This window comes from Myotis daubentonii, chromosome 5, assembly GCF_963259705.1.
Source record: "Myotis daubentonii chromosome 5, mMyoDau2.1, whole genome shotgun sequence".
NCBI classification, from domain to species: domain Eukaryota; kingdom Metazoa; phylum Chordata; class Mammalia; order Chiroptera; family Vespertilionidae; genus Myotis; species Myotis daubentonii.
Window position 1 is genome coordinate 20,537,531 of NC_081844.1, and position 23,304 is coordinate 20,560,834.

At 50.9% G+C, this 23,304-nt stretch overlaps 1 protein-coding gene across 1 annotated transcript in view; it reads right to left on the reverse strand.

The window, feature by feature from the left end:
• NWD1 (NACHT and WD repeat domain containing 1) overlaps window positions 1-23,304 on the reverse strand; it is a 64,852-nt gene that overhangs the window by 23,493 nt on the left and 18,055 nt on the right. Inside the window, exons 5-10 of the mRNA XM_059696341.1 lie at window positions 19,940-21,212; window positions 9,346-9,549; window positions 7,727-7,886; window positions 6,226-6,343; window positions 4,776-4,934; window positions 872-1,069 (exon numbers count right to left, since the gene is read on the reverse strand). Of these exons, the coding sequence (XP_059552324.1) occupies window positions 872-1,069; window positions 4,776-4,934; window positions 6,226-6,343; window positions 7,727-7,886; window positions 9,346-9,549; window positions 19,940-21,212 (2,112 nt within the window). The remainder of the gene's footprint in view (window positions 1-871; window positions 1,070-4,775; window positions 4,935-6,225; window positions 6,344-7,726; window positions 7,887-9,345; window positions 9,550-19,939; window positions 21,213-23,304) is intronic.

Consider the following 23,304-nt stretch of genomic DNA (forward strand, 5'->3'; position numbering starts at 1 on the left):
AGTGAATAGATAGTTATTAAATGGGTAGACAGATGAGTCAATTGGTAGATGGGTAGGCAAACTGGTGAATGGCTGAGTGTATGGATGGGTGGAGGGTGAGTGAGTGGAAGATGGCCAGATGAGGGAAATAGAAAGATAAGTGGCATGGATAGAGGGACGGAAGGAAGGTAACTAATGGAAGTATGAGTGGTGATGGGTGGATGGATGGAAGGAAGGAAGAAATGTAGAAAGGGGGTGGATGGATGGATGGATGGATAATTGATGGAAGGATGGATAAGACAGACAGAGAGATATATGAATGGAAGAAAGGGAAGAGAGGTTGATGGATAGATGAATAGATGGATGGAAGGAAGGAAGCAAGAAGGAAAGGAAGGCGGGAGAAAGAAAGAAGGAAGGAAAGAAAGAAGGACAGACGGAAGAAAGGAAGGAAGAATGAATGGACAAATGGATGACAAATGAATAGAGAGAATGAAATTCTCTTGACCCACTGACATTCTGGTGTCCCAGGGAATCTACAAGTTCCATCAGCATCTCAGGGGCCAGTCAGGCACCAGCCCTTAGCTTCCTGACTCACCAGCATCAGCCTGTAAATTGCAGACACTCTGTAGGATGGGCACTCAATTCTCAGAGACAAGAGCCCTGAGGCAGTTGGCACCCCTCACTCTGGGCTCACTAGCAGTCTTCACACTAGTGGTCTATAGTCCCTGTGGACTGCAGACTCAGCATGAGACAGTGCAGGTAGCCTTGTGGGCACCCTCGGGGCCTCCAGACTGGCAGAGAGGAGCCCCAGAGAGTTGCCCGAAACAACTACCCTCCCCTGTTTCCAGGCAAGGGGGGGCTTGGTAGGACTTTTTACACTGGGGAGACCCACCTTTGTGACAGCCAGTGAGGGTTGCCCGGAGGGGTCCTCCTGGGGGCTGGAGGAATCCTCCGAGAGGCACCAGCACAGGGTGTGGGCACTCCCGGAACCAGCGCTGGGCCTGTTGGCACAGCTCTCCCACCAGTGCTGGATGCGAGGTGGCGAAGAAATGGAGTCTGGCCAGGATTTCTGTATATAGGATGCTCCTCTCTGCAACAGAGGGGACTCCAGTTAAAGGGAGGGGCTCTGCTTTTCCGGGTCAAGCGCTCCCCCTTTCGCCCATCATCCTTTCCTGCCTCTCATCCAGGCACATTTGCCCCTACTTCAAGTGCGCAAGGTGGTTTCCAGCCTTTAAGCCTCCGCCTGGAATGTTTTCTTCCCCTCCCCTTTCTCGTGCTGATCATCTCATTCTCATCTCAGCTCAAAGGTCACTTCTGAAAAAAAGCATTCTCCAGTCCAGCCCTCCAGTCCGCACAGTCCCCGCCCCAGGCCTTATCGCAGTTGCAATCTGGCGTTTCTTTGCGTGTTTATTCTGGGGCCCAGCCACCCCCACTACCCTAGACCGGGAGTTTCCTGGAAACAGGAATAATGTTTGTCTTGTTCATTGCTGTGTCCTTACTGCCTAGAACCACCCAACAAGTCTTGGTGAGAGAAATTCCCGGTCATTTCCCCAGCACTTCACAGTGACATAGCGTATTAGTTTCTTGTGGCTGCTGTAACAAAAGGCCACAAGCTGGACGGCTTAAAACAACAGAACTTTATTCTCTCCCAGTTCTGGAGACGAGAAGTCCACAGTCAAGGTGTCGGCAGGGCTGCGCTCCCTCGGAAGGCTCTAGGACAGGATATGTCCTTGTCTCTTCCAGCTTCTTGGGGCTCCAGGCGTCCTTGGCTTGTGGCTGCATCACCCCGATCTCCGCCTTCATCTTCACACAGCCTTCTGCTCTGTGTGTCTCCATGTTTTCTCCTTTTCTGTTTCAAATCTCTCTCTGCTTCCTTTTTATAAGGATACTTGAGATTTCATTGAGGGTCCACCTAGATAATCTGGCATGAACTCTTCATCACATGATCCTTAACTTAATCATGCCTTTTGTCCTCTTAGGGGATTGTCACAGGTTCCAGGCATGAGGAAGTGAATATATATTGGGGGTGAGGGGTTGGCAGTTTTTTCTGCCTACCACACAGGGTATCATCAGTATGATCCCAAGTTTATCAAGGGGAAAATTGGGCCACAGAGAGGTTGATCAATTTGCATAAGGTCACACAGCCAGTCAGAGGCAGGAATCTGACCCAAAGAGTTTGATTCCAATGCTAAGTAAAGACCAGGGACACTGAAGGCAGGCAGTTTATCTGTCCCTGTCGTGGGGCCCCGGGGCAGTAGTGGCAATGGCCTGTGCCTTGGTTTGCTGGTGAGTGAAATGGGGCAGAGCCAGGACCGAGGGCAAGTGCCTCACTCGTCATGGATGCAGAATTTAAGGTGGCACCTATGAGCTCAACCATTAAGATAAATATAATTTTAATGCCATATTTTAAAAATAAAAATGAATGCACCTAAAACCCATTGTAAGAAACATGCCTCTAATTCATAGAAAAGAAACAGCATGTGACCAGGCGGTTACTGAGCAAATTTCCCCAGAGCAAACAGGATGCGGGGGTGGAGGGGCAGTGTGTGTGTGTGTGTCGGGGGGACGGTTTGGGGGGTATGGACAGGGAGAGGGTATGAGAACTGTGCACGTAGCTGAGAGCACATTTTGCAGGAAGATTCCCCCAAACAAAGGGAGGTAGAGTCAGCTAGAAACTCAGCCCAATTTTTTTTTAATGGCCCAATGGGAGGCAGCAAGACATAGGCAACTATTAGGAAACAGGTGACCAAATAGTACTCAGCCAATCAGGAACCGGAGGAGGGACTAAATAGGCTAAGATCCCTGCCCCAGGTGTGTTCCTGCACAAAGGGTGCCTGCTCTCGAGAGTGGTGTTAAAATTCTCCTTTCGCCATGCTCCTGTTTCCCAGTCTGTCATGGGAAATTCAGACAGGTGAGCCATGGCTCACACCATGATGAACAAATGATAGTCTTTTAAATAAAATCAGGGTAACGAATGGTACCCCGCCAGGTCATTTTGGAGCCCAAGGCAATAGAAGTCAGAATATCCACCCATTGTTAGGAGCTGAAAGTTCTGGAATGTGCAGCGATCAGATGGTTGCCCAGCTGGGTCCTCTGGTGGCAACGTTTTGTTTCTACACCTCCTTGTGCTGGGGGAGCCACAAGTTGTCAATCAAGGATGCTGCAAAGAACGTGCTGTATTTGGGGCTTTTTAATTCTTCCCTTAAACCAGGCAGCTCTGCGCAAGGCCGTTTTCCTGGGAAATCACTTCCTCTGAGGGTTACAACTCCTGGTGAGCATGAGTGTGCGAGAAATGCGTAACTAATGGTGGACACCAGCGCCTTCCCCTTGGGTGGGACCCTGGACACACTTTATTCACAGTTGACGGAAGGCGAGGCTCACTCATTACAGAAATGGCTTGTCCAAGGCTGTTCACGTCTACAATATTGATGCTGTCGTGTGACAGGGAAAAGACCCTTGATGGCACCATGGGGACAGGCTGTGCATGAACGGACTCACCTACCCGTCCAGGCAGCCCTAGGCGGGAGGGATAATCATCATTCCATTTTGGTAGAGTCCTGGTTGAGAATGGAAAACTGAGGACTGCAAGGCAGGGGTGGGGTGGATCAGGGGCCTGCGAGGTCACACTACCAGGAAGTGGTAGAGCCCTGATTTAAATCAACACAGTGGGGCTCAAACTCCATGCACTTGGCCAGTACTGGTCTATGCATGAGGGGGGAGGGGGGCAGACTTGGCAGGGAGCAGGTGGATGACACCCCTACACTCACAGAGCTCAAGCTGGTGGGGCAGACACCCGATGTAAAAGGAAACCAGCAGAAATAATAAGTAAGAGTTAAGACAGATGGAAGCAGGGTGCAGTGATGGAAAAAGCAAGGGCTGGGGGGGGGGCATGTTCAGCTTCAGTGATGGCTGGCAGGCTTCTTGGGGGGGGCGGGGAGCATTTGGCTGAGCTCTGAGGGAACCATGGGAGGGACATAGAAATTCAGCACCTTTATAAAGCCCTCTAATCAAACCCTGGTGGAATCATGTGATAAAGGCCACCCAGGCCACGTCGCACTCAGAATGCCTTTTAAAAAATCAGAATATTACAAGTGTTGGTGAGGATGTGGGAAAATGGAACCCTTGGACACTGGTGGTGGGGCTGCAAAACGGTGCGGCTGCTATGGAAAACGGTATGGAAGTTCCTCAGAAAGTTAAACGCAGAATTACTATCTGACTTAGAAATCCCACTTCTGAGTATACACCAAACGAATTGAAAGCAGTCTTGCCTGGCCAGCGTGGCTCAGTGGTTGAGTGTCGACCTCTGAACCAGGAGGTCAGGGTTCGATTCCCGGTCAGGGCACATGCCCGGGTTGCGGGCTCCATCCCCAGTGTGGGGCGTGCAGGAGGCAGCCAATCGATGGTTTTTTCTCATCATTGATGTTTCTATCTCTCTCTCCCTCTCTGAAATCAATAAAGTAGATACATATTTTTATTTAAATCTGTGGCAATGTGTTTTCTCTCCCGTTATATTAAGTATTGACCTTCCTTCCTTGATTTTACCTGAACTATCACCTATCTGGTCCTTTCGAGACACGGCACTGGGCTGGGCGAGGGGATGGACACTGCTTTGGTAGTTTTCACTCCAAAGCTCTCCCAGGTTCAACTGTAAGTTCTAGAGGCTGGACTAGGAGCAAGCCCAAGGGTGTAGACAGGAAAGGTATGCTGGGTAGTAAAAACCCAGCAGGTGGCTCAGTGAGGAGTGGGCTTCTAGTGGTCAGTACAGAGCGGACCCCGGCCAGGCCCGTCCGACTCACCCAGGCCCCGGAGCTCCACGGCCGGGCGGCACAGCTGGAGGGCTTCTCGGACCAGGCCCACCTCGGGGCAGTCCACGTGGGGGGCACACAGGTCAAAATCATCCAACAGGCTCTCGATGCCCCCGGAGACACCTCGGCAGGAAATCCAGCTCATGCTGCCTGCGGGGAGAAGGGCTGTGAGGTGGGCTCCCAGGGCTGCTCACGCTTGCACAGCTGACACGGGGCCGTGACTCTCTGCGGCGGGCAGTCCTGTGCACTGCAGCGTGTGGAGCAGGATGCCTGGTCTCCACCCGCCAGAGGCCAGTAGCATCCCCCGAGTCATGATGATCAAAAACATAAACATTGGCAAGTGTTCCCTGGGGGGGCCGAATCACCCCTGGTTGAGAGTCACAGGGATGAATGAGCGATAGATAGAGAGAAACATACATACATACATGCAGACATAGATACATATATACATAGATATATACATAGACATATACATGCATACTAGTAGAATAGATACATACATACATACCTACATACATAGAATAGATAAATAGATGGGTAGACAGAAAGATGGATAAATAGATGACAGATGGAAAGACAAAGATGACAGACATAGATGATAGAGATAGAAATGATAGACAAATGTAAATGGTAATTAGAGATAGAGATAATCCTATATAATAAAAAGCTAATATGCAAATTGCTGAACAGCGGAATGGCTACAATGCGCACTGACCACCAGGGGGCAGACACTCAATGCAGGAGCTGCCCCCTGGTGGTCAGTGCGCTCCCACAGGGGGAGCACCGCTCAGCCCGATGCCCGGCTCAGGGCTGGTGAGCACAGCGGTGGTGGCGGGAGCCTCTCCCACCTCCTTGGCAGTACTGAGGACCCCTTGGGGGATGTCCGACTGCTGGCTGGCAGTTGGACATCCCCTGAGGGGTCCCAGACTGCGAGAGGGCACAGGCCGGGCTGAGGGATGCCCCCACTCCAATGCACAAATGTCATGCACCAGGCCTCTAGTATATAATAGACAAAAAGAAAGATGGATGGACAGATAGATATAAAGATGATAGAAAGACGTAAATGAGAGATAGAGATAGAAATGATAGACAGATATGACAGGTAGATATGATTGAGGAACAGATATGATAGCACGATGGTAGGTAAACAGATAGACAATTGCTATATTGATAGACAGACAGGGTCACTCTCATTCTAAGGCTGACTTCCTCACCCTCTGCCCTATCAACTAGCACTCAATGCCTAGCACGCCCTCCCTGAGCCTTGCCAACTAAAATATCTCCAGGCATTGCCAAGTGCCCCCTTTGCAGGGGCACAGAACCACACCAGGTGAGATCCAGTGCCTAAGAGAAGCCACGGACGTTGACTTTTGCCCTTCGCTCTTCCCAGGCTCTTGTAAGGGGTAGCACCGTGGAGGGTCGAGACCTGCCCAGGGCTTACCCAGCACCTCCTGCTTCAGCTCCTCCAGGCGGCCCGAGTGGAGCAGGTGATAGGGCAACTCCTTCAGCTTCCGCAGGTTTGCCACGGTGTCCGAGAACCACAAAGGCTGGGGGGCCACCTGCAGAGGAGGAGGGGGTGGCAGGCGCTATGTGATGCTGGAGGGAACGGGGACACGATTCCAGACAGAGATGCCCTAGACCCGTGGTCGGCAAACTGCGGCTCGTGAGCCACATGCGGCTCTTTGGCCCCTTGAGTGTGGCTCTTCCTAAGCCTTAGGAGTACCCCAATTAAGTTAATAACAATGTACCTACCTATATAGTTTAAGTTTAAAAAATTTGGCTCTCAAAAGAAATTTCAATCGTTGTACTGTTGATATTTGGCTCTGTTGACTAATGAGTTTGCCGACCACTGGCATAGACCACCACAAGTTGGGCTGGGGCAGAGGGAGGGATGTGGGGTTCCGGGAATCCAAGGGGCATGAAGGCAGAGCCTCAGAGGATACGTAAGAGTCTGGTGAAATGTGAGGGCAAACAACGGGATTCCTGGGCAAGGGAATGGCATGTGCAAAGGTCCAAAGGTGAGAGAGAGCAGAATGAGAGTTTGGGGAGGGCTGAATAATAAGGCATAGTGGGCAGTCATGGTGGAAAAGAGACTGGGGAGTTTGTAGGCAGAAGATCATGAATATCAGGCTGGGGAGGTTAGACAGGACACAGAGGGCACTGGGGAGCCATGGGAGGTGTTAGAGGAGAGGCATGATCAGGCTGCATTGCCAGAAGCATTCCTTGGGAGGATGAACTGAAGCAGGAGGTCCTGGGGCTGGGAGGCCAGGAAGGAGTACAGACCACGTCCCAGAGGGAAAGGATGCGACAGCCTGCAGTGGTTCTGGGCACAAGGGAGAAGACCTGTGAGTCCTGGGAGAGGAGAAAGGGCAGCACTGAGAAACAATCAGGCCTGGCCCTGTCTCTGGCCTCCCCTGTCCATCACGGGGGACAAAGAAAAAAGAAAAATCTATGACAACAGAAGACTTGCAAGTGTATTTGCTAGTTGCAATCAATGGGCCGCAGTTATGGAAGGTGTTAATGCTGGGGAAATTGACAGAGGAGCCCATGGGAAATCTCTGCATTCAATCTGCAACTCCTCTTAAATCTAAAATGATTTCAGAAATCACTTTAAAAAATGATTTTAAATAACTTATAAGTTCTGCCTCAGAGTGAAAGAAACACAAAGTAAAGACCAAGTAATTGAGAAGGAAGAAAAACCTGGAAGGCTTCCTGAAGGAAGAGTCATTTAGGCTGTGCCTTGAGGTGTTTGAGAGGCAAAAACGAAACAAAACAAAACAAAAAGACCGGAGCAGGCAGCACATCAGCTAAAGATGCCAAGTCTTAGAGCTCCTGGGCATAAAAAAAGAAAGACTGGAAGGAAATGTGTGAATAGTGACTAGGTCTTGCCCGCACAGCTGGGTGGAGGTTGAAGGTGGGGAGCAGGGGTGCAGACACCTCACCTTGCGGTCCAGGTTCAGGGGCTTCCCCACCAGTGGCAGGGTGATGAGCTTCTTGGTGCCCTGGCTCCAGGCTCCCAAGAAGAAGTCAGCCAAGATTCCGTGCCTCGTGGCTTTCTCGGGCCCCGACAAGTAGCGTTCCCGGACCACCTCAGCCAGCTGTCTGCAGAGAGGGGACATGGGCTGATGGGCCTGGGGACCCGGCAAGCTCGGAGCTGTCAGGAGACAGTTCCCAAATGCAAGTCCACCCTAAATCACCATCCAGATGCTCACTAAATCTGACCCCCTGTCCTACTTGCTACTTAACATTTATCTCTTAATCTACCCATCTTTCCCCCCTCAAATAAATTTATTTAAAAAGGAATCTTTGGGTTCCTAGTGTTAAACATAACATAAGTTATTGAATGACCCAGCAATTCTATCCCTGGAATTATGTACAGTATATATATGCAGTATATATATTCTGAGTATATTCCAAGAGAATTGGAAAACTTGTACACACAAGTTCACAGCAGCACTATTCACACTCGCCAAAAGGTGGAAACAACCCAAATATCCATCAGTGGATGAACAGATAAGTAAATGGTGATGCATCCATACAACCATAAAGAGGAATGAAGCTTTGACACGTGCTGTAACATGGATGAATCTCGAAAACATGATTCCAAGCGAGAGAAGCCAGACACAAAAGGCCACATGTTGTGTGATCCCATTGATATAAAATGTCCAGGCCAGGCCAGGCCCAGAGACAGAACATGGGTTAGTGCAGGGGTGGGCAAACTTTTTGACTCGAGGGCCACAATGGGTTCTTAAACTGGACCGGAGGGCCGGAACAAAAGCATGGATGGAGTGTTTGTGTGAACTAATATACATTCAAACTAAACATCATTACATAAAAGGGTACGGTCTTTTTTTTTTTTTTTTTTTTTTAGTTTTATTCATTTCAAATGGGCCGGATCTGGCCCGCGGGCCGTAGTTTGCCCACGGCTGGGTTAGAGGTTGCCAGGGGCTGTGAGGGAAGTGGGGGTGACTGCTCATGGGGCCGGGGTCTCCTTTGGGGTGATGAACATGTCCTGGAACTACTTAGAGGGGATGGTTGCAAATGCTGTGAATGTACTAAGTGCCACTGAATTGTACACTTAAAAATGGTGACTTTTATGAGTGAACTAGAGGCCCAGTGCACAAATTCGTGCACACATTGGGTCCCTTGGCCTGGCCGGTGATCAGGATCATCTCGACCAGTCCCATACGGGGGCAGCTGGGGAGGGACCTGGGAGGGCTCCAGGGCGTGTCCAGCCTATCTTGCCGAGTCCCGATCTGCCAGACCCCAGCAGCAAGCTAACCTACCGGTTGGAGCATCTGCCCCCTGGTGGTCAGTGTGCATCATAGCGACTGGCCGAGCAGTTGACACTTAGCATATTAGGCTTTTATTCTATAGGATTTCTCCTCATAAAAACCAGGTTAGTTGTGTTAGAGTCAGGCCACAGAAACCCTTGAATGCTGGACCACGTGGACTTGACCCTGGGGATGGGGAGAGGAGAGGATCTGGACCGAGGAGGAGCCTGGTCAGTGAGCTCTTGCTCCGGGGCACGCAGACGGCGTGGCCTCGGCACTGGACCCACCTGTGGGCGACGGCCAGGAGTGTGAAGCCATCCACAGGCCGCCTGGCCAAGCAGTTGCCCAGGTCACGACGGAGCCTCACCCACAGCAGGGGTGGGAAGCGCAGCAGCTCCTTGCTGGGCGGGGTCCAGTCCTGGTACACAGCCTGCAGGACCTCATCGTCCAGGGACAGGACGTCCTTCAGCTCAGCCTCCGAGAGCCCGTGCCTGCAGGGAGGAAGGACGGGAAACACCCCTGTGGCTCCTGTGCATAGAGGACGCAGACCCCAGGGGATAGAGGGACGTGGCCAGCTGCACCGTGTCCTGCCCATCACCCCGGGGATCAGCGTTTGGGCAGTGCCCAGGCCCAGGGGGCACCAACGCCTGGCTCCAGTGGTACCCATCACTTAAGATCTTTCCTTCTGCATCCACACAGCTACAGAACCTCAAACCACCCCCTGCCCAGGGGAGCATCGGGAGGGAGAGAGGGGGTAACTTAGGAAAACAATGCAGAAACCAACTCTGCCCACCCCAGGCTACCCCATATTTCCTGGCCGGCGAAAGGGCTGAGTGGGAGAGAGGGAGTGGCTTTACATGGGGCGATCGATCGTCTGAAGTTCTGGCGCTGAACTGAGTGGACTTTCCAGCACCTGCGAGCGTGAGGGCTTCGTGGGGACGGAGACGGTCAGAGCTCGTTTCGGAGCAGGGGAGCGCGGGGGGGCTGGCCTCTGCTCGCACCTCACTTACAAACTTGTGTGGGTTTTTAAAAAAATTCTGTTATGTTGAGCAAAGTCTTTGTTAGGGTCGATCAAACCTAAGGGTCTTCATTTTGATCAAGACATACAGAGATTACCTACTGAGAATTCTCTGATGCATGACAAGGTGGGTATCAGCAGCAGAGAGAGAGAGAGAGGGAGGGAGAGAGGGGGGGGAGAGAGAGAGAGAGAGAGAGAGGGAGAGAGAGCGCAGAAGGGTCTCTCAGGCTGAGGCGGACTTTCTCACACTCAGCACTGCTGACACGTGGGCTCCATCACTCCCTGAGGGGTGTCCTGTGCGCGGCAGGGTGTTGAGCGGCATCCCTGACCTCCACCCATTAGATGCCAGTAGCAGCCCCCTCCCGAGTTATGACAACAAAAACGTCCCCAGGCATTGCCAGGTGGGGGTATGTGTGGAGAATCTCCCCCCTGAGAACCGCTGGCCTAGAACTACTCAGATCTGCTCCAACTCAGATCCGTCCTGAGGGCGGAGCTCAGCTGGGCTGCTGGGTGCCGTGAGGGGAACACATCCTGGCTCCACCATCACCCCGACGACTCCGTCTGCAAACAGCATATGTTCATTGAGCTGGAGGCACCGAAGTCCCCTCCCCTGCAGTCACCATCCTTCAACCGCCTTCCGCACCTGGAGGCAGGGTGGGTGTGGGGGATGTGGGGGGGGGGTCCTGCCCTGGGTGAAGCCCCTCTGCTTTACTAATTGGATCAGATGTGGAGCCAGAAAGGCCAATTGACTTCTGTCTCCCCGGATTTTGCAGGCAGGATTCAAGGGGGAGCCAGGACGATGGTGTCAGGTCCCTGAAACGGGAGCTCAAGATGCCAACAGAAGCTTGAGGCAAGCTGGACGTCTGGGGAGGAGAAAGGAAGGGCCTCGCACAAAAGCTGACGTGCGGAGCGGATCCAGAGGGAGAGGGGATGAAAAGCTGCCCTGATTCCTGTGGCTTGCCTGTTTCCATGACAACCTGCTTCCTCCATAAAGACAGCATCGCAGTGGCCTGATGGCCCGAACCCTTTATTCCGGAACATTCCCCAGTCTGTCCTTGTAGAGTCCATGCCAGGCCCCCACTCTGGGGCACCGGTGGCGAAATCTGGGGTATGGCCCCTGGAGCTGGCTTTGGAGCGGCCCTGGACTCCCGAGCCCCGCCCGTGGCCTCGGCAGGAAGCCCTGGTTGCTTAAGCGTTCGTTCGTTCCTGTGAATGGGATTCTGTTCCTGGCAAGCCAACCAAGCAACAGACAAAAAGCCCCCTCGCCGGTCCCCGCCCATCTTGCCTGATTTGTGGCAAACGATAGAGGTCGGAAAGAGAAAAACTGCCCCCAAAACAGAGAGGAGGCAAAACTGCACTGTGAAGCATTTCTGCTGATGGGCGCGCGTGTTCCCGGCGGCTTTTATCAAGGGAAACTATTGCCTGGTGTGTCTGCTCCTTGGCCTCCATCCCTCCCTCCTGGGGCGGGAGGGAGCTCAGCTGGGCTGCTGGGTGCGTGGGATGAACAGGCTTCTAGCTCCTGCTCGTTTTTTCTGACTCACTGTCCACACCTGGCATCTCCGAGCCGTCCCTGCTGACCATCCTGACCCAGGTTCACCGGAGTTTGCAGCCCCAAAACCTTCTCTGGGCTGAGCAAACTTCGTTTCTTTAAACTCCGTAAACACACTAGAATTCGATTTTCCTGACTCCCATGCCACAAGCCTATAATTAAGTGTAGATATAGGCTTGAGGTTGAGTCTTCAGAGAAGTTTGCTTTTAAAAAAAAAAATGTATTTTTATTCCTTTCAGAGAGGAAGAGAGAGAGAGAAACATCAATGATGAGAGAGAATCATGGATCGGCTGCCTCCTGCACGACCCCTACTGGGGATCCAGCCTGCAACCTGGGCATGTGCCCTGACTGGGAATTGAACCAGTGACCTCTTAGTTCACAAGTCGATGCTCAACCACTGTGCCATACCGGCTGGGCCAGAGAAGTTAGCTTTCAGACGAATTTTTTTCTGAGATCTCCCGCACGTTGTTTAGTAATCAGAAAGGGGAACATTGCACCTTACGTTGGGGGGAAAAATCGGTGCCCAAGAAGGGCCAAGCGTCACTCAGGTTTAACCTGGATGTGATCACAAGGAGACATCAGACCAAACATCAGGTGGAAGGGCCTACAATCTCTTTACACCACCCCCACCCCCCGCTATAAGCTGTGCCCCCTGGACCAGCAGCATCGAAGGAGAGATGCCCGAGTCCCAGGCCCTACCCCAGACCTCCTGTACCAGACCCATTATTCAAAAACAGGACCAGGAGAACCAAGATGGCGGCATAGGTTAACGCCGGAGTTTGCTGCTTTGAACAACTACTTCAAAAGTGAAACCAAAAAACGGAAGGGACATCACCCAGAACCACAGGAACGCTGGCTGAGTGGAAGTCCTACAACTAGGAGGAAAGAGAAACACACACGGACACTCAGAGGAGGCGCAGTGCTGAAGTCAAATTCTGAGGTGCGGAGTGCGCGGAGCGGGCTGGCAGCGGAGGGCGCGGTTGTTGTTTTCAATCGGGAGGGAGTCTCAGACTCTGAGCACCAGATCCGGGCGAGTCTTTAGGGACCCAGACTCAAACGGGAGAAGCGGGACTGTCTGGCTTCGGTCAGAGCAAGTGCAGCTTTCTCTCCGAGCTTTGCAGCGGGTGCTGGGACTCAGAGAGGCAGAGCCCCTGGGGACAGGACTGAGAGCCGCCATAACTGCTCTCTCCGGCCCACCCTATTGATCCTGTGCGACCCGCCCCGCCCAAGCCCTGCACAGAGGCATTTGCCGGATAGCCTCAGGCAAAGGCTAGATTAGCACCTCCCTAGAGGACAGAAGTTCTCTCACTGCTGACACAGCTGATTCTCATAGCCACTTGGCCTGGAGGTCAAACCCTCCCTGGAATTAGCTACAACAATCAAGATTTATCTATAAGGCTGCGAACAAAGACCACTAGGGGGTGCACCAAGGAAGCATAACAAAATGCGGAGACAAAGAAACAGGACAAAATTGTCAAAGGAAGATAGAGTTCAGAACCACACTTTTAAGGTCTCTCAAGAACTGTTTAGAAGCTGCCGATAAACTTAATGAGATCTACACGAAAACTAATAAGACCCTCGATCTTATATTGGGGAACCAACTAGAAATTAAGCATACACGGACTGAAATAACGAATATTATACAGACGCCCGACAGCAGACCAGAGGAGCGCAAGAATCAAGTCAATGATTTGAAATGCGAGGAAGCAAAAAACATCCAACCGGAAAAGCAAAATGAAAAAAGAATCCAAAAATGCGAGGATAGTGTAAGGAGCCTCTGGGACAGCTTCAAGCGTACCAACATCAGAATTATAGGGGTGCCAGAAGATGAGAGAGAGCAAGACATTGAAAACCTATTTGAAGAAATAATGACAGAAAACTTCCCCCACCTGGTGAAAGAAATGGACTTACAGGTCCAAGAAGCGCGGAGAACCCCAAACAAAAGGAATCCAAAGAGGACCACACCAAGACACATCATAATTAAAATGCCAAGAGCAAAAGATAAAGAGAGAATCTTAAAAACAGCAAGAGAAAGAAACTCAGTTACCTACAAGGGAATACCCATACGACTGTCAGCTGATTTCTCAACAGAAACTTTGCAGGCCAGAAGGGAGTGGCAAGAAATATTCAAAGTGATGAATACCAAGAACCTACAACCAAGATTACTTTATCCAGCAAAGCTATCATTCAGAATTGAAGGTCAGATAAAGAGCTTCACAGATAAGGAAAAGCTAAAGGAGTTCATCACCACCAAACCAGGATTATATGAAATGCTGAAAGGTATCCTTTAAGAAGAGGAAGAGGAAGAAAAAGGTAAAGATACAAATTATGAACAACAAATATGCATCTATCAACAAGTGAATCTAAGAATCAAGTGAATAAATAATCGGATGAACAGAATGAACTGTTGATTATAATAGAATCAGGGACATAGAAAGGGAATGGACTGACTATTCTTGGGGGGGAAAGGGGTGTGGGAGATGTGGGAAGAGACTGGACAAAAATCGTGCACCTATGGATGAGGACAGTGGGTGGGGAGTGAGGGCGGAGGGTGGGGCGGGAACTGGGAGGAGGGGAGTTATGGGGGGGAAAAAAAAAAAAGAGGAACAAATGTAATAATCTGAACAATAAAGATTTAATTTAAAAAAAAATAAATAAAAATAAATGCATGTGGAAAAAAAAAAAAAAAAAACAGGACCAGGATACATATACCCATTATAAATTGAGGAATGTATCCCTGGCTGGTTTGGCTCAGTGGAGAGAGCATCAGCCTGCAGACTGAAGGGTCCCAGGTTCGATTCCAGCCAAGGCCACATATAGGTTGTGGCTTGATCCCAGCCCTGGTAGGGTCATATGCGGGAGGCAACCAATCCATGTGTCTCTCGCACATCGATGTTTCTCTCTGTCTCTCCTCCTCCTTTCCACTCTCTCTAAAAAAAATCAATGGAAAAATAGCCTCGGGTGAGGTGAGGATTAACAACAACAAAAAGTAAAAAAAATAATTGAGGAATGTGGTCCATGCTCTTCGAAAGGGCAAAGACAGACAACAGAATGTTCCCGATTATAGGAGACCAAAGAGATGACAACTAAATGCAGTGTGTGGTTCTGAATTGGCAGCTATAAAGGACATTTTGTGACAATTGGCAAGTTTTAACTATAAACTGTGTATTAAATATAATTGTGTCGGTGATACATTTCCTGTGTTTCATAATTGTCCTGTGGCAGCGTGGGGTTCTAGCTGTCCTTGTTCTTAGGAAATATGTAACATATTTAAGGGAAAAGAGGAATGATGCCTGTAAGCAATACTCAAATGGTTCGGGGAAAACTATGTGTGGATTTGTATGTGTATGTATATGTATAAATAGATAGATATCGAGACAGATTAGATAGATAAATAAAAAGGGAGAATGACAGATAAATAGAACGGATTATAAATAAAAGAAAAATAGCTAGCTAGCTAGAGAAAAATAGATGATAGATCAGTAGAAAAAAAACAGAAAGAAAAATGATAGATAGATAGATACATAGATAGATAGATAGAAGGAGGGTATGAAGGAAAACATTGGTAAATAAATAAGAGAGGGAGAGCCTGGCCGGCATGGCTCAGTGGTTGAGCGTCGACCTATGAACTAGGAGGTCACGGTTTGATTCAGGTCAGGGCACATGGCGGGGTTGCGGGCTTGATCCCCAGTGCAGGGCATGCAGGAGGCAGCCAATCAATGATTCTCTCTCATCACTGTTGCTTCTACAGTGGGGCCTTGACTTATGAGTGTTCCAACTAACGAGTTTTTCGAGATACAAGCCGTCTCTCGGCCGAGTTTTTGCTTTGAGTTGCCAGCTAAAATTCGGGTTATGAGCCAGCTTCAGCTACCCCACCGCTAGTTGGCACAGCGAACATCACAGTGAACGCCACAACATCAGCCCAGCATCACGTGTCTCACTCGTTCACTTTATGATTTGACATACGAGTAATTTGAGTTACGAGCTCCGTCATGGAACGAATTAAACTCGTAAGTCAAGGCCCCACTGTATTTCTCTCTTCTTCCTTCCTCTCTGAAATCAATAAACACACATTTAAAAAAAGGAGAAAGAGAAAGAAAACGAGAGGGAGGGAGACAAAGCTAATGCGGCCAATCGGTGACTCTGCAGGAAGGGCGTCTGGCGGCAGTTGTCGGCGAGAGCCAATCTGCCTGCAGGGGCCACGTGGCGACGCCCTGGGACAGTTTTGGGTGCCGTGATGAGGATGGCCTCTTGTGGGTGGAGGCAAGGGATGCTGTTTACCACCCTCCTGTGCACGGGAGGCCCCCACACACCGCCAAGAAGAATGCGCCCCAAACGTCAGTAGCGTAGCGCCACGGCTGAGAAAACCCGATGGAGGGGAATCTCTGCACGATGGGAGTGCAGTCTATAATTGGAAAGTATTTCAAAGTAAAATGTTTACAAAATAAATCTTATATTTCTGTCTGCATAGAGACAGAAAGCAGGTCAGTGGGTATCAGGAACCGGGGGAGGGAGGATGGGCAGGGGTTGCGAATGCAGATGGGGTTTCCTTTGGGGGTGATGAAATGTTCTGGAGATGGACAGTGGTTGCTGAAACTGGGGATGTACAATATGCCACTGAAATGTACACTTTATAATTTCTTTTTTAAAAATATTTTTAGAGTGAGAGGAAGAGGAGATGGAGAGAGAGAAACATTGATGTGAGAGTGAAGCATCAATTGGCTGCCTTCTGGGGATTGAGCCTTCAACCCTGGGCATGTGCCCCGACCAGGAATCGAACCAGCAACCTTTCTGACCAACTGAGCTACACTGGCTAGGGCGAAATGTACACTTTAAAAGAGTGAACTTGACGATACATGAATTATTGTGGGTGGAATGGTGTTTCCCCCAAATAAGCGTCAACCTGGAACCCGTGAATGGAACCTTATTTGACAGTAGTCTTTGGGGATGCGATCAGGTTAAGATGAGGTCATCCTGGATGAAGGTGGGCCCTCATCTAGCGAGCAGTGTCCTTTCAAGAAGAAGGACATTCAGACAGAGAGACACGCACAGGGAGCGGCCAGGAGACAACAGACGCAGAGGCTGGAGTGAAGCTGAAGAGCCCAGGCAAGGCTAGGACAGACTCTCCTCTAGCACCCGAGCGCGGCCCTGCTGGCACCTTGATTTCAGACTCCTGGACTCCAGCACTGTAAGACAACAGAGTTCTCTCGTTCTAAGCCAGCCTCCCAGTTTGTGATTTGTTACAGCAGCCCTAGGAGATGACTGCATGCCTTAAATGTCAAGTTTAAAAGAGGACCTGGGTTGCAGGTTTGAGCCCCAGCCCTGTTCGAGGGCACTGTGTAGGAGGCAACCAACCAATTGATGTCTCTCTCTCTCTCTCTTTCTCTCTCTCTCTCCCACTCCCCGCCCCCCATTCCCTTCCACTTTCTCTAAAAAAAAAAAATCAATGGGAAAAATATCCTTGGGTAAGGATTAATAAAAATAAATTAAATTAATTAATTAAATTAAATAAAAAGAGTTAAACACAGAGAAAAAGGAACCCTTGTGCACTGTTGGTGGGATTGTAAATTGGTACAGCCACTGTGGAAAACAGCATGGTGGTTCTTCAAAAAATTAAAAATAGAGCTGCCATGTGCACCCAGCAATTCCACCTCCGGGTATTTATCTGAAGAAATCCAAAGCACTAATTGGAAAAGACATATGTGCCCCTATGCTCATTGCAGCGTTATTTACAATAGCCAAGATATGGAAACAACCTAAATGTTCATCAATGAATGAATGGATAAAGAAGAGATGGTACCCTATATAATAAAAGTGCAGCATGAAGCCGAAACCAGTTTGGCTCAGTGGATAGAGCATCGGCCTGTAGACTGAAAGGTCCCAGGTTTGATTCCAGTCAAGGGCATGTACCTTGGTTGCGGGCACATCCCCAGTGGGAGATGTGCAGGAGGCAGCTGATCGATGTTTCTCTCTCATCGATGTTTCTAACTCTCTATCTCTCTCCCTTCCTCTCTGTAAAAAATCAATAAAATATATTTTTAAAAAAAGTGCAGTATGCAAATTGTCCCTGCTACCGGGAGTTTGTCTGGGAGTTCGACCAGGGGGCGGGGCTGGCCAGGGGGAGGGAGGGAGGCCCTGGCCGGCAGCCACTAGGGACCCTACTAATGCACACATTTTGTGCACTGAGCCTCTAATATATATATACTAGAGGCCCGGTGCACAAAAATTTGTGCACTCGGGCGGGGAGGGGGGCGTCCCTCAGCCTGGCCTGTGCCCTCTCGCAGTCTAGGACCCCTCGGGAGATAACGACCTGCTGGCTTAGGCCTGCTCCCGGGTGGCAGAGGGCAGGCCCAATCCCTAGGTGCAGCCCCTGGTCGGGCTCAGAGCAGGGCCAATTGGGGAGTTGGGGCGCCACCCCCTGTCACACTCAAGGCAGGGTCGATGGGGAGGTTGTGGAGCAACCCCCTGTCACACACAGAGCAGGGCCCATCAGGGGGGTTGGGGTGCTGCCCTCTATCACCCACAGAGCAGGGCGGATCAGGGGGTTGGGGCGCAGCCACTCTCACACTCAGGGCAGGGCTGATGGGGAGGTTATGGCTCTACCCCGTCACACACAGAGCAGGGCCCGTGGAGGGGGGGGAGCTCCCCCCTATCAGGCACAGAGCAGGGTGGATAGGGAGGTTGTGGCCCCACCCCCTGTCACACACAGAGCCGCAGGGCGATCAGGGGATTTGGGCGCTGCCCCCTGTCATGCTGATCCCGGTTCTGGGAGGCATATTACCCTTTTACTATATAGGATTGAGGCCTGATGCATGGGTGGGGCCGGCTGGTTTGCCCTAAAGGGTGTCCTGGATCAGGGTGGGGGTCCCCACTGGGGTGCCTGGCCAGCCTGGGTGAGGGGCTGAGGGCTGTTTTCAGGCTGGGGGTGACTGAACTCCCAAACGCTCCTTTTTTCCTTTTTTTTTTTTTAATTCTGGGCCAGCTTTACCTTGAGGCTTGGCTCCAGCTCTTAGGCCTCCGGCTGAAAGTAGGTTTCTGGCCTTTGCTTACAATGTTGCCAATCTGCTGGCTGAAGTTGGGCGTATTTGTTACAGAGTTTCTTAAACTGCCGGCTCAGAGGCCTGCAGCCGCAGGCGGGGAACGTTGGAGTCCTCCGTCACTGAGGCAACCAAGCCTCATGTTAGTTTCAAGCTGCCTGGCTGCCGGCCGCCATCTTGGCTGACAGTTAATTTGCATATCTCGCTGATTAGCCAATGAAAAGGGTATCGGTCGTACGCCAATTACCATGTTTCTCTTTTATTAGATAGGATATATATATTGCCCAGTCTGTGAAATTGCACGGCCCCGCCCACCAGCACTGGTCTTTGGTCGTTACAGCGTTAGGCCACAGGCCTTTTATAATATCTATATCTATATCTATATCTATATCTATATCTATATCTATATCTATATCTATATCTATATCTATCTATCTAGTGGAATATTACTTTGCCATAAAAAAGAATGAAATCTTGCCATTTGTGACAACCTGGATGACCTAGAGGGTTGTCTATTAAGTGAAATAAGTCAGACAACAACAAATACCGTATGATTTAACTTGTATGTGGAATCTAAAACACTAAACAAATAAATGGGCAAAACAAAACAGAAACAGACCCATAGATACAGAGAACAAGCTGATGGTTGCCAAAGGGGAGGAGGATGGGGGTGGCTGGAAGAGAAACAATATATGATCTAGAACAAGCTAATATTGAAAATAATAATAATGATGAAGGTCAGATTAATATTATAAACTGTCATCAGACTCCCTCAGGTCTGTGCAAGGTTTTTGCTTGAGGTTTTCTGAGAATTTCCTTGTTTTCAAAAACAACTAAAAATTATTTTATGTGTAAAAAATAAGGCCGAAAGCACCTTTCCAAAAAAATGCATTGCAACTGCCCTGGCCCGTGCGGCTCAGTTGGTTGGACATTGTCCCATACACTGAAAGGTTCCATCCCCGATCAGGGCACATACCTGGGTTGTGGGTTCAATCCCAGGTATGGGAGGCAACCTATCTCTAAAATCAATACACACATGCTCGGTGAGGATTTAAAAGAAAAAACGTGCATTGCAACTAATGTTTCTCAGCAATATGCATTATGAGTTGTATATTAGATAGCAACTTAGTACATTAAATCACATTTATTTTTAAGAGAGGAACTTTCATGTGGCGTGTTTTGTATTTTTCTTGTACATGAGCTCTATTTACTGGCATAAAAAAATAAAATTAATCCAGGACTGTTTTTTTTAATGTGGAGAAAAAACAGAGACTTACCGGGAAGACACAAGGTAGCCCAGCACTCGGGCCACCAGGAGCTGCCCGTGGGTCTGCTCCAGACGGGCACACAGCTCGTGCAGCATGTCCTCGGCAGTGGAGGCCAGAGGGGCGGGCACAGTGAAGGACGCCCATTTCCGGGCCTCCTCAAAGGCCAGCCTCAGCTGCCCGGGGTGCCCGCACTCCGGGAGGCCGGCCCAGAGCAGATCCCTCTGCCCTGGGCTCAGTGTCCTCCTGGAGGCCGCCAGCAGGAGCCCGATCATCTCTTGCCCTTGGCTGCTGGAGAGGGGTTCCACCTCCCAGTAGGACTCTGGGTCCTTGAGCGTCTGCTGCACGGCGCCTAAAACTCCCCGCTGCCCTGAGCAGGCCGAGAAGACGAGGTGGACCCTGGGGGGACACTTGGGAGGCAGCCAGGGGACCCTCCTCCCACGGTGCGCGGAGTCCACATCGTCCACGGCGTCCAGCAGGATCACCAGGGACTCGAAGTTTCGGCAGGAGACGGTGTGCAGGAGGGTGTGGAAAAACTGGACCACCCTGCTGTGGGCCTCCAGGACCTGGGCAGGAGGCAGGGGCAGCCCGTAGGCCAGGCACACCTGGAAGCAGATGCTCCGGAGCAGGCTGTGGGCGTCGCGGCTCAGCTGTGATGTCCCCAGAAGCCGCAGGACGGTCACCGTCTTGCAGCCCAGCAGCCCCGGCATCTGCTCGGCCAGCTTGCACATCAGAGCCGTCTTCCCGATGCCTGGGGGCCCGAAAAGCACCAGGGGCGTGTGGGGGTGATTGTCACTCTGCCGGAGTCGCCGTCCCACCCGGGCCAGGAGCTCCTGGCGCCCGCAGAAGGTCCTCGTGGCCTCGGCACTCAGCCCCAGGTGGTGGCGGATCTCCTGGTAGAGCCAGGCCAGTTCCTGCCTGCCCGCCTCCAGCTCCCGGAGGCGCTGGAGCACCTGGTGGTTAGCCCTGGCCACAAACTGCTCCCCCAGCTCCTGCAGGTACCGGGCGTGAGCCTTATTTTTGGGGTTCACCAGGTCGCGGCTCCATGGCAGGTGGTGGGCCTTGAGGACTCCCGGCTGCACGTCAGCGATGCGCCCCTTGAGGCTGCTGAGAAGGTTCTGGGCGTCTGTGTCCAGGCAGCCGTCTGCGAGCCGGTCCACCATCTTCAGGGCACAGTCTTCCAGGATGTGTCTGTTCAGGTCCCGGATCTCCCTCAAGAAGACAGTGGCCCCCTGCTCCCCATCTGTCGAGCTCAGCAGACCCCGTTCTATCTCCCACTCGATGACTGCAAAAGTAGAGGAGAAGGGAAGAGAGTGTGTGTCACCCGCTGGCCTGAGTGGGGACACTTGGGAGACACATTTGGGAGGCGGGGATAGTGGCTCTGAAGCTCAACATGCGCCTGAGTGATACGGCATAACCTTGGACCCGCGGTTGGCAAACCGCGGCTCGCGAGCCACATGCGGCTCTTTGGCCCCTTGAGTGTGGCTCTTCCACAAAATACCACGTGTGGGCGCGCACGTACAGTGCGAAGTTGACTTAGAACTTTAAGTGAAGTTTATTAAGTTAATTTTAGGGAACGTTGTGGAGTGAAAGAAGATGTAGTGTCAAGGACTGAGAAAGGCATGTTGAGAGGGTTTGGACATAGAGAGAGGATGAACAGAAGGAGGTAGACGAAACAAGTGTACAAGACGAGTGTGGATGGGAGAGTTGGAAGGGGTCGACCTCAGCGAACGTACCTCAATCAGATTGAGGACGTTTTTAGCAAAGGCCAGCTTAGGCGTACCCTCATTAATTTAATAGCAATGTACCTACCGATATAGTTTAAGTTTAAAAAATTTGGCTCTCAAAAGAAATTTCAGTCCTTGTACTGTCGATATTTGGCTCTGTTGACTAATGAGTTTGCCGACCACTGCCTTAGACAAATGAATGCTCTCCAGTATGTCCCAATAAAACTTTATTTTAAAAAAACAAACAGTGGGCTGGATTTGGTCCTCGGGCCATCCTTTGCCAGACCCTTGTCCCAGAGCAGGTAGCAGCTGCCCCGAGAACCCATATTTTCCAGAACCGAAGGGCCACGCTGACTTCTCAGAAGCCATTGTTTGGAACTAGCAGCCAGACCTACGAAGCTATGTCTGAAGCGGCCCTGCACTCAGCAGAGGCTGCCAGCTCTTTGCAGCTGAGTGAGCCAGCCCCTTGGAGACAGGACTTAGTCTCTGAGCCAAAGACAGGAGCCACTCAGAAGTCCTCCGTGGAGTGACCCCACACTCGCCTCAGCCCTGGGAACAGAGGCCAGAGGCGTGAAGGCAACGCACAGTCCCAAGATGGGATCCTTCTTGGACCCAGTTCGGCATGAACCCATCCAAGACCATCTTCAAGCTGTGTGGCCTTGTGCAAACCACGGCACCGCTCTGAACCTGCTTCCTCCCTGCGACAGGGACATACCAGTCCAATCCTGAGGGGCTGTTGTGAGGATTTCCTATGAGCCAATACTGTGAAAAGCTGAGCACGCTGTGCTGAAGGGACAAAGCCAAGCAAAAGATGACAGACTGGGCAATGCCATCTTCTATAACATGTTGAAATCAAATGATGGAGATGGAGATGGATCAGTGGTTGCCAAGGGCTGGGTGTTGGGAGGGGTAAGTGTGCCTCTAAAGGGGTAGCAGGAGGGGTCCTTCCAGTAAGGGAACAGCCCTATGCATTGACTGTGGTGGTGACTTGAAGCTACACGGGTGATAAAATTGCACGGAATGATATACACATGCACAGGCTGGGTGCACTCACACACACACACACACACACACACACACACACACGCCAAGTGTGTGCCTGTAAAAGTAGCGCTCTCTCTGGATTATAACCATGTCCACATCTTGGTTGTAATATTGTACTCTAGTTTTGCAAGCTGTTACCTTTGGTGGAAACTGGTTAAAGGGTGCCTGGTGGGTAGTCACAAAATAGCAATATAGGGAATTTAGTCAATCATTCTATATAATAAAAGCCTCATATGCTAAGTGTCCCACTGATCGACCATTTGACCTGTCGCTATGACACACACTGACCACCAGGGGGGCAGACACTCCAACCGGTAGGTTAGCTTGCTGCTGGGATCAAGCTGATAGGGCTGGGCAAGATGGGCGGAACACGCCCTGGAGCCTGCCCATGATCCCTCCCCAGCCCCGATTGTGCACCGGTGGGGTCCCTAGGCCTGGCCTGCCCCCTCTCACAATTTGGGACCCTTCAGGGGATGTCAGAGAGCTGGTTTCGGCCTGATCCCTGCAGGCCAGGCTGATTCCCACCAGTGCAGGAATCTGTGCACCAGGCCTCTAGTATTGTAATAACTATGAATGGTACTAGGTGGGAATCACTTCATAAATCAT